This window comes from Pelobates fuscus, chromosome 11 (genome assembly GCF_036172605.1).
Source record: "Pelobates fuscus isolate aPelFus1 chromosome 11, aPelFus1.pri, whole genome shotgun sequence".
In the NCBI taxonomy this organism is placed as follows: Eukaryota; Metazoa; Chordata; class Amphibia; order Anura; family Pelobatidae; genus Pelobates; species Pelobates fuscus.
This window is the reverse complement of record NC_086327.1, coordinates 132300150-132314401: the sequence shown is the minus strand read 5'-3', so window position 1 is coordinate 132314401 and position 14252 is coordinate 132300150. Positions and strand designations below refer to the sequence as shown.

At 38.8% G+C, this 14252-nt stretch overlaps 1 protein-coding gene across 2 annotated transcripts in view; it reads left to right on the top strand.

Annotated features, from left to right (window-relative positions):
- KIRREL3 (kirre like nephrin family adhesion molecule 3) overlaps positions 1 to 14252 on the top strand; it is a 692535-nt gene that overhangs the window by 555786 nt on the left and 122497 nt on the right. For both annotated transcript variants that reach the window (XM_063437213.1, XM_063437212.1), the window contains exon 5: positions 2405 to 2562. In XM_063437213.1, the coding sequence (XP_063293283.1) occupies positions 2405 to 2562 (158 nt within the window). The remainder of the gene's footprint in view (positions 1 to 2404; positions 2563 to 14252) is intronic.

Below are 14252 nucleotides of genomic sequence, written 5' to 3'. Positions count from 1 at the left end.
TAGAGAGACACTGGGTGTGAATAGAGAGGCACTGGGTGTGAATAGAGAGACACTGGGTGTGAATAGAGAGACACTGGGTGTGAATAGAGAGACACTGGGTGTGAATAGAGAGACACTGGGTGTGAATAGAGAAGCGCTTGGTGTAAATAGAGAGGCACTGAGTGTGAATAGAGAGGCACTGGGTGTGAATAGAGAGACACTGGGTGTGAATAGAGAGAGACACTGGGTGTGAATAGAGAGAAACTGGGTGTGAATAGAGGGGCACTGGGTGTAAATAGAGAGGCACTGAGTGTGAATAGAGAGACACTGGGTGTGAATAGAGGGGCACTGGGTGTAAATAGAGAGACACTGAGTGTGAATAGAGAGACACTGGGTGTGAATAGAGAGACACTGGGTGTAAGTAGAGAGGCACTGAGTGTGAATAGAGAGGCACTGAGTGTGAATAGAGAGACACTGGGTGTGAATAGAGAGACACTGGGTGTAAGTAGAGAGGCACTGAGTGGGAATAGAGAGGCACTGAGTGTGAATAGAGAGGCACTGAGTGTTAAAAAAGAGACACTGGGTGTGAATAGAGAGACACTGGGTGTGAATAGAGAGACACTGGGTGTGAATAGAGAGACACTGGGTGTAAGTAGAGAGGCACTGAGTGTGAATAGAGAGGCACTGAGTGTGAATAGAGAGACACTGGGTGTGAATAGAGAGACACTGGGTGTAAGTAGAGAGGCACTGAGTGTGAATAGAGAGACACTGGGTGTGAATAGAGAGAGACACTGGGTGTGAATAGAGAGACACTGGGTGTGAATAGAGAGACACTGGGTGAATAGAGAAGTGCTGAGTGTTAATAGAGAGACACTGGGTGTGAATAGAGAGAGACACTGGGTGTGAATAGAGAGACACTGGGTGTAAGTAGAGAGGCACTGGGTGTAAGTAGAGAGGCACTGGGTGTAAATAGAGAGGCACTGAGTGTGAATAGAGAGACACTGGGTGTGAATAGAGAGACACTGGGTGTGAATAGAGAGACACTGGGTGTGAATAGAGAAGCGCTTGGTGTAAATAGAGAGGCACTGAGTGTGAATAGAGAGGCACTGGGTGTGAATAGAGAGACACTGGGTGTGAATAGAGAGAGACACTGGGTGTGAATAGAGAGAAACTGGGTGTGAATAGAGGGGCACTGGGTGTAAATAGAGAGGCACTGAGTGTGAATAGAGAGACACTGGGTGTGAATAGAGGGGCATTGGGTGTAAATAGAGAGACACTGAGTGTGAATAGAGAGACACTGGGTGTGAATAGAGAGACACTGGGTGTAAGTAGAGAGGCACTGAGTGTGAATAGAGAGGCACTGAGTGTGAATAGAGAGACACTGGGTGTGAATAGAGAGACACTGGGTGTAAGTAGAGAGGCACTGAGTGGGAATAGAGAGGCACTGAGTGTGAATAGAGAGGCACTGAGTGTTAAAAAAGAGACACTGGGTGTGAATAGAGAGACACTGGGTGTGAATAGAGAGACACTGGGTGTGAATAGAGAGACACTGGGTGTAAGTAGAGAGGCACTGAGTGTGAATAGAGAGGCACTGAGTGTGAATAGAGAGACACTGGGTGTGAATAGAGAGACACTGGGTGTAAGTAGAGAGGCACTGAGTGTGAATAGAGAGACACTGGGTGTGAATAGAGAGAGACACTGGGTGTGAATAGAGAGACACTGGGTGTGAATAGAGAGACACTGGGTGAATAGAGAAGTGCTGAGTGTTAATAGAGAGACACTGGGTGTGAATAGAGAGAGACACTGGGTGTGAATAGAGAGACACTGGGTGTAAGTAGAGAGGCACTGGGTGTAAGTAGAGAGGCACTGGGTGTAAATAGAGAGGCACTGAGTGTTAATAGAGAGACACTGGGTGTGAATAGAGAGGCACTGGGTATGAATAGAGAGACACTGGGTGTGAATAGAGAGACACTGGGTGTGAATAGAGAGGCACTGGGTGTGAATAGAGAGGCACTGGGTGAATAGAGAAGTGCTGAGTGTTAATAGAGAGACACTGGGTGTAAATAGAGAGAGACACTGGGTGTGAATAGAGAGACACTGGGTGTAAATAGAGAGACACTGGGTGTGAATAGAGAGGCACTGGGTGTAAATAGAGAGACACTGGGTGTGAATAGAGAGGCACTGGGTATGAATAGAGAGGCACTGGGTGAATAGAGAAGTGCTGAGTGTTAATAGAGAGACACTGGGTGTAAATAGAGAGGCACTGAGTGTTAATAGAGAGACACTATGACTAACACCAGAATTCCGTGTTCTTGCCCGTTGTGATATTCAGAGAATGTTTGTGTTGAAACAAATCTTAGATAAAGGTTAATGTGAATTTCCATGTAGTAACGCCATCTCTTTTGCTCTGTGTTTGTTTTCGCAGTTCCGCCAGATGATCCTGTAATTATTGGTGGCCCTATAATTAGCCTCCGAGCAGGGGATCCACTAAATCTGACGTGTCATGCAGACAATGCAAAGCCGGCAGCGACCATTATCTGGATGAGGAATGGCGAGGTCCTAAATGGAGCAACATATTCCAAGGTCAGCATTCAAAGCAGCTGTGGTCTTATTACTCGAAGCTCATGGCCAAAGCTCCAGCGCTTTAGTACAGGGACCTGTGTGGCTCAGAGTAAATCCCCAGTCCTTATACCTGCATTATCTAGAGCTTAACATTGCCCTGTGACCAGAACCAAGAGTTAGCCAAGCAACAAAGCCTAAGCCTTAAAACAATATTCTCCCGGAGAAAAGAGAAATTGCTTTCTTGTAAAAGATATCCAAGTTTTATCTCTGAACATGCAGCGATTTAACGATCAGTCGCCATTGCTCTCTGAGTTACAGCAGAATATCTTATCTCCTTTGACATCAGCACAAACTGTATCCCAGAGAGGCAATTAGAAAGCTGCTAATTTCATTATATTTACCTGTATTATAAGGACCAATGGGATCATGTTTAAATCCTAGCATATTTACCTGTATTATAAGGACCAATGGGATCATGTTTAAATCCTAGCATATTTACCTGTATTAGAAGGGCCAATGGGATAATGTTTAAATCCTAGCATATTTACCTGTATTAGAAGGGCCAATGGGATAATGTTTAAATCCTAGCATATTTACCTGTATTAGAAGGGCCAATGGGATAATGTTTAAATCCTAGCATATTTACCTGTATTAGAAGGGCCAATGGGATAATGTTTAAATCCTAGCATATTTACCTGTATTAGAAGGGCCAATGGGATAATGTTTAAATCCTAGCATATTTACCTGTATTAGAAGGGCCAATGGGATCATGTTTAAATCCTAGCATATTTACCTGTATTATAAGGACCAATGGGATCATGTTTAAATCCTAGCATATTTACCTGTATTAGAAGGGCCAATGGGATAATGTTTAAATCCTAGCATATTTACCTGTATTAGAAGGGCCAATGGGATCATGTTTAAATATTATCATATTTACCTGTATTATAAGGACCAATGGGATCATGTTTAAATCCTAGCATATTTACCTGTATTAGAAGGGCCAATGGGATAATGTTTAAATCCTAGCATATTTACCTGTATTAGAAGGGCCAATGGGATAATGTTTAAATCCTAGCATATTTACCTGTATTAGAAGGGCCAATGGGATAATGTTTAAATCCTAGCATATTTACCTGTATTAGAAGGGCCAATGGGATCATGTTTAAATCCTAGCATATTTACCTGTATTATAAGGACCAATGGGATAATGTTTAAATCCTAGCATATTTACCTGTATTAGAAGGGCCAATGGGATAATGTTTAAATCCTAGCATATTTACCCGTATTATAAGGACCAATGGGATCATGTTTAAATCCTAGCATATTTACCTGTATAATAAGGACCAATGGGATCATGTTTAAATCCTAGCATATTTACCTGTATTATAAGGACCAATGGGATCATGTTTAAATCCTAGCATATTTACCCGTATTATAAGGACCAATGGGATCATGTTTAAATTTCATTATATTTACCTGTATTATAAGGACCAATGGGATCATGTTTAAATCCTAGCATATTTACCTGTATTATAAGGACCAATGGAATCGTGTTTAAATCTGATCATATTTACCTGTATTATAAGGACCAATGGAATCGTGTTTAAATCTTATCATATTTACCTGTATTATAAGGACCAATGGAATCGTGTTTAAATCTTATCATATTTACCTGTATTTACTTGATCTGTAAATAAAATCAGGTAGTTGGAATTTGGAATCACAAATCAAATAAACGTTGAGCGATTTGTTTGGTTCAGGATTTCAGATGATTACCTGATCGGAAAGATATATTAAGTGGAGCGCTGATTAAATCAATGTGAGAGAGGTTAACGAAATAGGATACCTAACTACCTATCAAAATACAATACAAATACATAAATAGATTACCCCTTCTCTAGTGGTAGATCAAAAACTGACCTTACTTACACACTCAAAGTAAAGTATAAAACAATTTATTGTAAAATTCAGACAAAATATAAAAGAAAGTAATTACTTATACATAAAATATGTCCTGTTCGAATAATTCAAATGAAAGCCATAAAAAAGTCCAGACCTTATTCTGATGCTCGGCGTCCCGAGTTAAGATATGTGGTGTTGATAAAAGAAAAAAAAAAATAGATCGAATAAAAGTCCTTTTCTAATCCAAGTGGTGGCTTGTAGTGTTGGGAGTCAGACCTCTCCAGACGCCTTTCTCCGCTCCTGCGGCTTTCTCAATGGATGAGGTCTGTCTCAATACATTCGCCTCTATAGCGGTTTACCGGTACCAATTTAGTCACGTCAGATTTCTCACAAATCTAAAGTTTGAGATAACTTAACTTTCATATGGCCAGGTGGTCACAGTGTATCAAACTACAACAGCTTATACATCTTGTTACTTATTTCGACCCACATATAACATTATTGCACTTTGTTGATTGACGTTACTATGGTAACGCCCGCCCAGGCAGATTTAAATGTAACTGCCGTTTTGTATTCTCGGACAGAAAAAGAACGAGATATACAAAAACGTTTATATTTAGAACACAATATAAGTGGGTTAGGAATAGGTGCTGTGTGGACAAAGTGACAGCAGAATTACATAAAGCAAGAGTATTTACTATTGTTTTATAAACAAGGCATTGCCTTTCTGGTATTCTATTAGCTACCGATCCCATACTAAATAGGATGGACTGTAACTTATATGTTCAATTTATTACATAACATGACTGGAAATAAGTAACAATAATTCACATCTAAGCAGAATTTAACTTATATCTAAAAATGCATTTTTCCATATATCCAGATTTGAAACATGTGAGTATTAATTTTAAGCGGCAAAAATGAATTATTGCCTTTTATTTACTTTCGTTGCTATAATAGCATCTGCCTCAGCAGGTTTCAATATACCTGATCTTAAATTTTGTTAATACAGCAAAATTAATTCACTTTCATTAACTTTTGTTAATTTCGTTGTTATAGCAACGTACTTTCGTTACTATGGTAAAGTCTGCCTCAGCAGGTTTCAATATGCCTGTTATTAAATTTTATTGGTAAAGAGAAAGAAATAAATAGTAAATACTGTCTATGCTACTGTATTGTTTTGAATAAAAAATTGCTATAATATAACTTGAGTATATATAGGTAATGTACAGAACTCTGGTCATTTAACCCATTAATGGCTTTAGAAGGGAGATTCATCCCAAAAAATGACATAGCTCAAACTCAGCATTTAAACCCTTGGGCTGCAGCGTGTCTAATTGGTACATCCATTTCATCTCGGCTATGCCCAGTTGTTTGGTGTGATCTCCCCCTCTCCAGTTTTTATTCACTTTGCATATTCCCATAAAGTTCAAAAGGCTCATATCCGAATTGTGTTTATTTTTAAAATGGGCAGAAACTGAATGTTGCATGTATCCTTTCTTTATGTTCAGCATATGCTCTCTAATTCTGACGTACAATTGCCTCTTTGTTCTTCCTACATATTGGTGCCCGCATGGGCACTCCAATACATATATCACATTGGTACTTTGGCAGGTGATATGTTCCTTTATTTTAAAAGATTCAGTTTTACTCTTGCAGTTCTTTTTAGTCACTTTAGGACTTTTATTCGATCTATTTTTTTTTTCTTTTATCAACACCACATATCTTAACTCGGGACGCCGAGCATCAGAATAAGGTCTGGACTTTTTTATGGCTTTCATTTGAATTATTCGAACAGGACATATTTTATGTATAAGTAATTACTTTCTTTTATATTTTGTCTGAATTTTACAATAAATTGTTTTATACTTTACTTTGAGTGTGTAAGTAAGGTCAGTTTTTGATCTACCACTAGAGAAGGGGTAATCTATTTATGTAATCTATTTATGTATATTTATGTATTTGGATTACCTGATCGGCCCAAATTTGGACAAATTTCAGTGAAAATAATTTAAAAGTGGAGAAATTATCTCCACTTTTAGAAGTCAGCTGTGCATCCAGTGACACTACTTTGGCTTAAATTCCAAATTTACTTTGAATTCCCAAAAATTTTTAGTTTAATCATCAGAGCCTTGATAATTGCAGTCACCTGCGCTACGATTAATGCAACAACCAGTGCCATTGTGTGGATATTTTTATACCTGAGGTCTGTTTAATATCACTTACATCATTCTTCTGATTATCACAATCATCAGCGCTGTGACTATCACAATCTTTAGGACAATCGGATGGCTATTTTTACACTATTAATGTTTAATATCCCTCGTATGGGTGTTCGTTATGTAGATACTTCAAACAGCTACAATAATCTAAGAATGAGACTATGGTGTCACTGTGCAAGGCATTGGCTCAATATAAATATTATTAAAAGGTAGCCTCTCTGCCCATTGGTTGGTCATTTAGTCCTGTTTGTTGTAGCTTTACAATTAGGAAAAGACAACAAATATATTTAGAGGTCACTTATATCCCAACATTCATCTGTTCTGTCGCCTTTTTAATATGCAAACATCACGATTGGAGAGTGAGAAGGAGAGGCGCAGGCCCTGAAGCTGTGTACATTAATGGTAAAGAGCCAATTTTACTTAATGAGACAACACCCAATATCTTAAGAAGTACCATTTATAACCTATTGATTGAAACCATTACTGCCCCCTATAAATCTATCCATGATAAGGCAGATACTCCCATAATACTGAGTATAATATAACAAAGCCAATCCTTCCACGGGAAATCCATCCAATCTTATTGTAAAAGGCTGAAATTAATGTGTTTCTTTATCATTTTAATTTATTTGACAAAACATATCATAACAAGACGAAGACAGCATACACACCCCCAACATGCCGTAAAATGTCTTAAATTTATATCTTAAAAACGGCTGTGAAAATATTCAGTTCTGACATGTAAAACTCGCGAGATAACTGATTTGATACAAATTGTATAATATCAATTTTATAACATCTTTGTCATTTTTTTTTATTATTCACCAACTCTAAATGGTAGTGAGTTGAAGAATTTTTCCGTATCAGTCTTTTTTTATTCAGATTTCAGTTCAAATCCAACTGAACTCGGCTGAATCCAAACCTCTGTAGTTTTGCCAGTGTTATTGCACCAGCAGTCTCTGTTTAGTGAATAAACCCCAATCACTCATGGCAGCGATGTCAGATTTGTAGCAATGAATAGTTTTCCTGGGACGAAGGTGAGAATCTTATGCACAAGGATCCACTAGCCTTACCCCGAATCTTCACACCACATTGGTAAACTCCATGATCTGTATTGCACTCTTAACTTTTCTCACTTGTTGTAACGTTTAGCCTGCGATTGGGCAAAAAAGCACAAACAACACACTCAGATTTTTTTACGTGTTACAACGTAGAAATCAATAACACTCTAACTGCTAGAAGCGGCTCTGTAAACAACGTGAGTGTACACGGAGTAGGATTAACCGTGAAATGCGTATTCTGAACACATTGGCGCATTATATCCACTTAAACATTTATCTATAAGTCAATATCCATTTGGAAAGATCGGCAGCCAGTTGACGAACATCCTATTGGACCAAAATGTTGCCATCTAGCAGACTCGTGATAAACTAGTTTTACCCGTCGTGCTTGGAATATATATTTCAGACTTACTATATTTTTAAACCAATTCCTTGCGGTTTTATGCAATTTGGTGTTTTTAAGCCCAAAACATGTTTACGACGTCCTAGAGAAGTCATCAAACTCATTAAATAGGTTTGAAGGATTCCTTGTTTTGAGCTATTCGAGATGGAACACGTATTATATATTTTTGTAGATGCGTTCCCTCCCCTACCAGTCGGGCTGTTTATCTCCCTTGCACTTTTCAAGCTGCTGCCTATTAGAATTACATTTTATTGAAAACCATCCTGCTTTTTTTTTTCGATGGGTTTCTCATCCCGGCAGGCTAAGACTCCTGTTTTCTCACTGAAGCGGCAAGAGATTTAACAGAACTATTTACTTATATGTATCTGTTCCCAAACAGCCAACTCCATAATCCCTGCGGCCACCGCAAATAGATAATTAAAAATGCACTCTGCAGCTGATAACCTGCTGCAAATGAAGTGAAAACCCAGCTTTCCCACAATGCTTTGAGGCTCCAAATGCACTATGGTGGCTCTATTGAACCAAGAGAATAAGAGGAAATTGAAAGCTTTTGTACACAGTTAGCATATATCATTACATTTCTCATATTTCTTTTGTGGCTCCGAACATGCCACAAAAGAAAAAAAAAATATAGGATGAATTCAGTTTCTCGGGAGAAAAAAAAAAAACTTATAAGCAGGCAAGTATTTTAATAACTTGGATTTAAATATTCAACCCTTTCATAGCTGCCTGTACAGGACAATGAGCGAAAACCCATAGAACGCAGAACAATGAATGATATAAAAGAATGGAGACTCGGAAACCAAGATGGAATTATGTTAAAAGACCAAGTGCTGCTATTACACAGGGGATTACAGAACTGGCAAATGCTATTACAGTATCGAGTTTAAAAGAATATTTAAAAGAACAAATGCCACTTTGAGGTTAAACGTTTAGAGCGTTCGCCGTTAGATCATATTCGCGAGATTTTGTGCCGTTTGGGAGTCGGTCTTCACATTCCCCTGTGTTCTTGATATCACAAGATAGTTTTGTCCCTTTTTTCTTATAAAAAACGAACATACAGTTCTTGGATTTTACTTCAATTAAAATATAATCACATCTAGGTATTTTATTTCAGGTTTTGATCCTTGTGATTTCAATTCTTGAAAAATTTTCTTTACCATGAAAAAGTTACTGCGACGCAGAGAATATAATTTGTTTTACGCCTTAAGATATGAACTGAGCCAAATACTTCATTGGATGTGGATCGTGCTGAAATCGAAATACATTATTTCAAGTTGCACAGTCATCAAAAATTGTCTGTACACCTTCATAAAGCACTTTGCAAATACCTGTTGCTCATTTTTAAGTCTGTTCATCTATTTCTTATGAAAAGTGCAGGAAACCTTTTTTGCAAACTTTTCATAAGCCGATCAGATAATCAAAGAGTTTGATGAGCTATTTCTTTCCCACACTGTGGAATGCTGGGAACTGCTCAACACAAATGCCGATTGGCTGCTGACATCACATACCTGGACTATACACTGAATTTGTCAGTAACTGTCAATGAGGGGTTAAAAGTTGTGACGTGATTACAAGATGGCCGCCTGCACGCTGAAAAACTGACTGATCTTCACATGCTCATTCCAGCTCAACTTAGTATTGCTTGGCTACATAAAAATAGTATTTATCTTTTGGAAACGTTGTTTAAAATTGCATCATAGAAAGAAAACATGAATGAGGTTGTCAAAGTATAAATAAAGGTGTGATTAAAAGAGCGCGTCAGTAGTGCCATTTTGAATATTTAGTAAATATGTAGATTATAAAGCCCAATAATTAAGTCATTTATGACTAATGTTGAAGGAGTCTGGAGATATTGAGTCTCCTGGTGGAAATAGATCTCCATTGCTAAATATCTCTGAGGAGTCCCATTCCACCCCTTGATGGAATGGGTAGCCCAATAAAAGAACAAATAATATCAGAGAGATGTTAAAGTGACACTATAGTCACCAGAACAACTACAGCTTATTGAATTTGTTCTGGTGAGTCGAATCAGTCCCTTCAGGCTTTTTGCTGTAAACACTGTCTTTTCAGGGAAAATGCAGTGTTTACATTACAGCATAGTGATAACTTCACTGGCCACTCCTCAGATGGCTACTTGAAGTGATTCCTGGGGCAGTACTGCACAGTGTGACTGACATTCAGTGTCTCCACCCTCTGCATGCAGACACTGAACTCTTCTCATAGAGATGCACTGATTCAATGTATCTCTATGAGGAGATGCAGATTGGCCAGGGCTGTGCTTGGCTTGTGTTGGCTTTGCCCCTGATCTGCCTCCTTGACAAGCTCAGCCAATGCAATGCTTTCCTGTGTAAACGCATTGTGACTGGTTCAAAGCACCAATCTGATGTCAGCCAAGCAGGCAGATCAGGGGCTGAACCAGCAGCAGACTAAAATAAATAAATATTTTTTTAAAAACACTTTAGGGCCAGGAATACGTTGCTGCAGAGGGAATTAGATAGACTGAGGGACTGGACACTCAAATGGCAGAGGAAATTTAATGTAGAAAAATGCAAAGTTACGCACTTCAACATAAAGAATGTACAAGCAACTTATACCCTAAATTAAAGCAAATTATGGATAACAACACACAAGAAGAATTTGGGAATTGTTATAGACAACAAACGATGCAACAATGTGCACTATCAATCAGCAGTGGCCAAGGTCAGTAAAGTATTGTCATGCATAAAAAAAAAGCATTAATTCTCGGCATGAGAAGAGAATATCATTTTGCCTGTTTATAAATCGCTGGTAAGACCACATCTTGAATATGCTGTGCAATTTTGGCCACCTGTTCTAAAAAAGGATATTATGGCACTAGAAAAAGTGCAGAGGTGGGCTACAAGATTAATAAAAGGAATGGAATATTTTAGCTATGAAGAAAGGTTAACAAATTTAAACCTCTTTAGTTTAGAAAAACTTTGCCTCAGAGGGGATATGATAACATTATACAAATATATACAGGACCAATACAAACCATTCTGTGGAGACCTATTCACAAACAGGCTATACATAGGACACGAGGTCATGCGTTTAGATTGGAAGAAAGGAGATTTAGTCTAAGGCAAAGGAAAGGTTTTTTTTTTTACTGTAAGAACAATAAGGATGTGTAATTCTTTGCCTGAAGAAGTGGTTTTATCAGAGTCCATACAGATGTTTAAACAGCAACTAGATGCATACTTGCAAAAACATAATTTTCAATTATTTAATTTTTCAGCTTTAGGGTAATATCTTCTTGATCCAAGGATTAATCTGACTGCCATTCTGGGGTCAAGATGGAACTTTTTCCTAGATTGTTGCAAAATTGGAAGTGCATCAAACTTTATTTTTGCCTTCTTTTGGATCAACATCAAAAAAACAATGGCTGAACTTGATGAACACATATCTCTTTTCAGCCTATGTATCTGTGTAACTAAATGCATGTTTGTGTTCCTGACCCTAGAGTGTTCCTTTCAACACTGTCCACAAATATTAATTCTCAGAGGTTAATAACCTGATAAAAATTCAATTTATTCTGACAATGTTTAATTGACAATGTAGATCTCATAAGCTGTACTACCTACTGATGTGGGTATGGAGGTGAGTGTCTACACTTATTGACCTATTATTAACCCTAATTGTCTCACTAAACCCTTGGAAGCAAATGCTCCTCTTAGCAATAATTTAGAATAATGCATTCAACCCTAGTTAATATATTATTCATATGATACTTTCATTCAAGTCTACAATTTCTAGTAAAAAAAAATAAATACATATGTTTTGTTTGATACAGAAGAAAGTACAGTAATTTATGCTACATCAGTAGGAGAAAACACATATTGATAAAATATTCATTATGCAATTTTTCAAAGCAAAACTTAAAAATTAATTAACCAACGTTGAAACATCATAGATGACTAGTGTACCCTACAAAAATGTGCACCGACAGCATTTCTATACTAATTATGCCAATAAATAATGTAAACATTACGCAAGAAACGCGCATCGCGGTGACACCGACTCTTAATTGGAAGAGTAATATAGAGAGCGTCGCAATTCAAGGCACAATCAAAACATGACATTAACTAATAGACCTCTCCTGGGAATTCAGTATGCAGGTACCGCATTGTAAACTATATCTGCAACAGACGATCTAGAGTGGTACAAAGATAAGATACAAGCTGAGATGTGATTGCAGTTTATAGTAAGGAGAGTGATGGGAAAGGGGGAACGGGGGTGCCCCCAAAAATAACTTATCGTTGTTTGTCAAATAGAGTATAAATTAAAGGGAAATTTAGTTTTTTTAATAATAGTGAATAGGCCAAATCTCTTTATATCTTATTTATTGTGATGATAACATCCACTTGGATATGGTGTAAACCAAGGGCATGCAAGAGCCAGGACACTGGTCAATATCATCTTCCAGTACATTACAATTTTGAATTCTGGGATTGTAGTCTTCTAATAATGACTGTCCTGAGGCTAAGACTGGATTCTGTTTGTTCCTCCATGTATGCCGACCATCAGAGATGACCTCGATATCAGCCTATTCCAGTGAGCTAGCATGATGTCATATCTCTTATACTTTCTCCTCATTTACCCACTTCACGGTCAGGGTCATCTTTTATATTGATTGGACCCTGGGCAAAGCATTTGCTTGGGCCCCTTGAAACCTGTCCCCCCTCCCCAGGCGTGCAATCATGTCCTCTACCCCAACGCAGTGGCGGACCTAAATTCTTTTGGGCCTCCCTATCGCACGGGTGATTAAAAGGTAGATCCCCATCTGTCGTGCAACTCCAGAAAAATGCATTGACAGCCGGGGCTCTACCATTCTATTGAATGCAGGGTTGTGTTTACATATAATTTTGGTGTGTAACACAGACGTGTGTTTGTACGTAGTGTTGGAGTTTGAATGCAGGGGTGTATTTGTATGTAGTGTTAGTGTGTGAATGCTGAGATGTATGCACATATATACACATACATATAAATATACACACTGAAACACATGCAGACACACAGATATACATGTAGATATACAGACACATATACACAGACACACACACAGATACACCGAAAGACACAAAGACAGCATACAGATACACATTACACATTGACACACATACAGACCCACAGATACACACACAGATATACAGACACAAATAGAGACAGGCAAACTGACAGACATACTTACACAGACACATAAACTGACAGACATATTGATACATACATACTGACATATGGACACAGACACATACACTGACAATGTGACACACACACAAACACATACTGAGACATACTGACATACATTCACAGACACACACACACACACACACACAGACCTACTGCCACACACCCAGACAGACATAGTGGCACACACAGACATACTGGCGCACACACACACACAGACATACTGGCACACACACACACAGACCTACTGACAGACACATACTGACACACACACAGACAGACATAATGGCACACACAGACATACTCACAAATACAGACATACTCACACACAGACAGACATACTGGCACACTGACACACAGACATACTGGCACACACACATACTCACACTCACAGACATACTCATACACAGACAGACATACTGACACACACAGACACACAGACAGACCTACTGACGCACACACATACACAGACATACTGACACACACACAGACCTACTGACAGACACACACACAGACACACACACATACCTTCTGACACACACACACACACACACAGACATACTGACACACACAAATGCAAACTTTACACTTTAAAGCCCCCTTCCAGTTTCCTACCTTCCCTGGGGTCCAGTGTGCTGGCTTGGGTGGTTGGGGACTGGCTCTCTTTGCAGACTATGGGCGGCGGGGCCACGGGGCAGCTACTTTGGGCCCCCCAGTAGTAACTGGGCCTGGGGCAGCTGCCCCATTTGCCCCACGTTAGAGACGGCCCTGTTCACGGTCAGTGACAGCACCAAGCAGACTGTCTGGAGGTATAGTATATTATCTATGGGAAGGTCCGACTGTCTGTGGGTGCGGTATAATATATCTATAGGAGGGGCAGACTGGGGATGCAGTATATTATCTATAGGAGGGTCA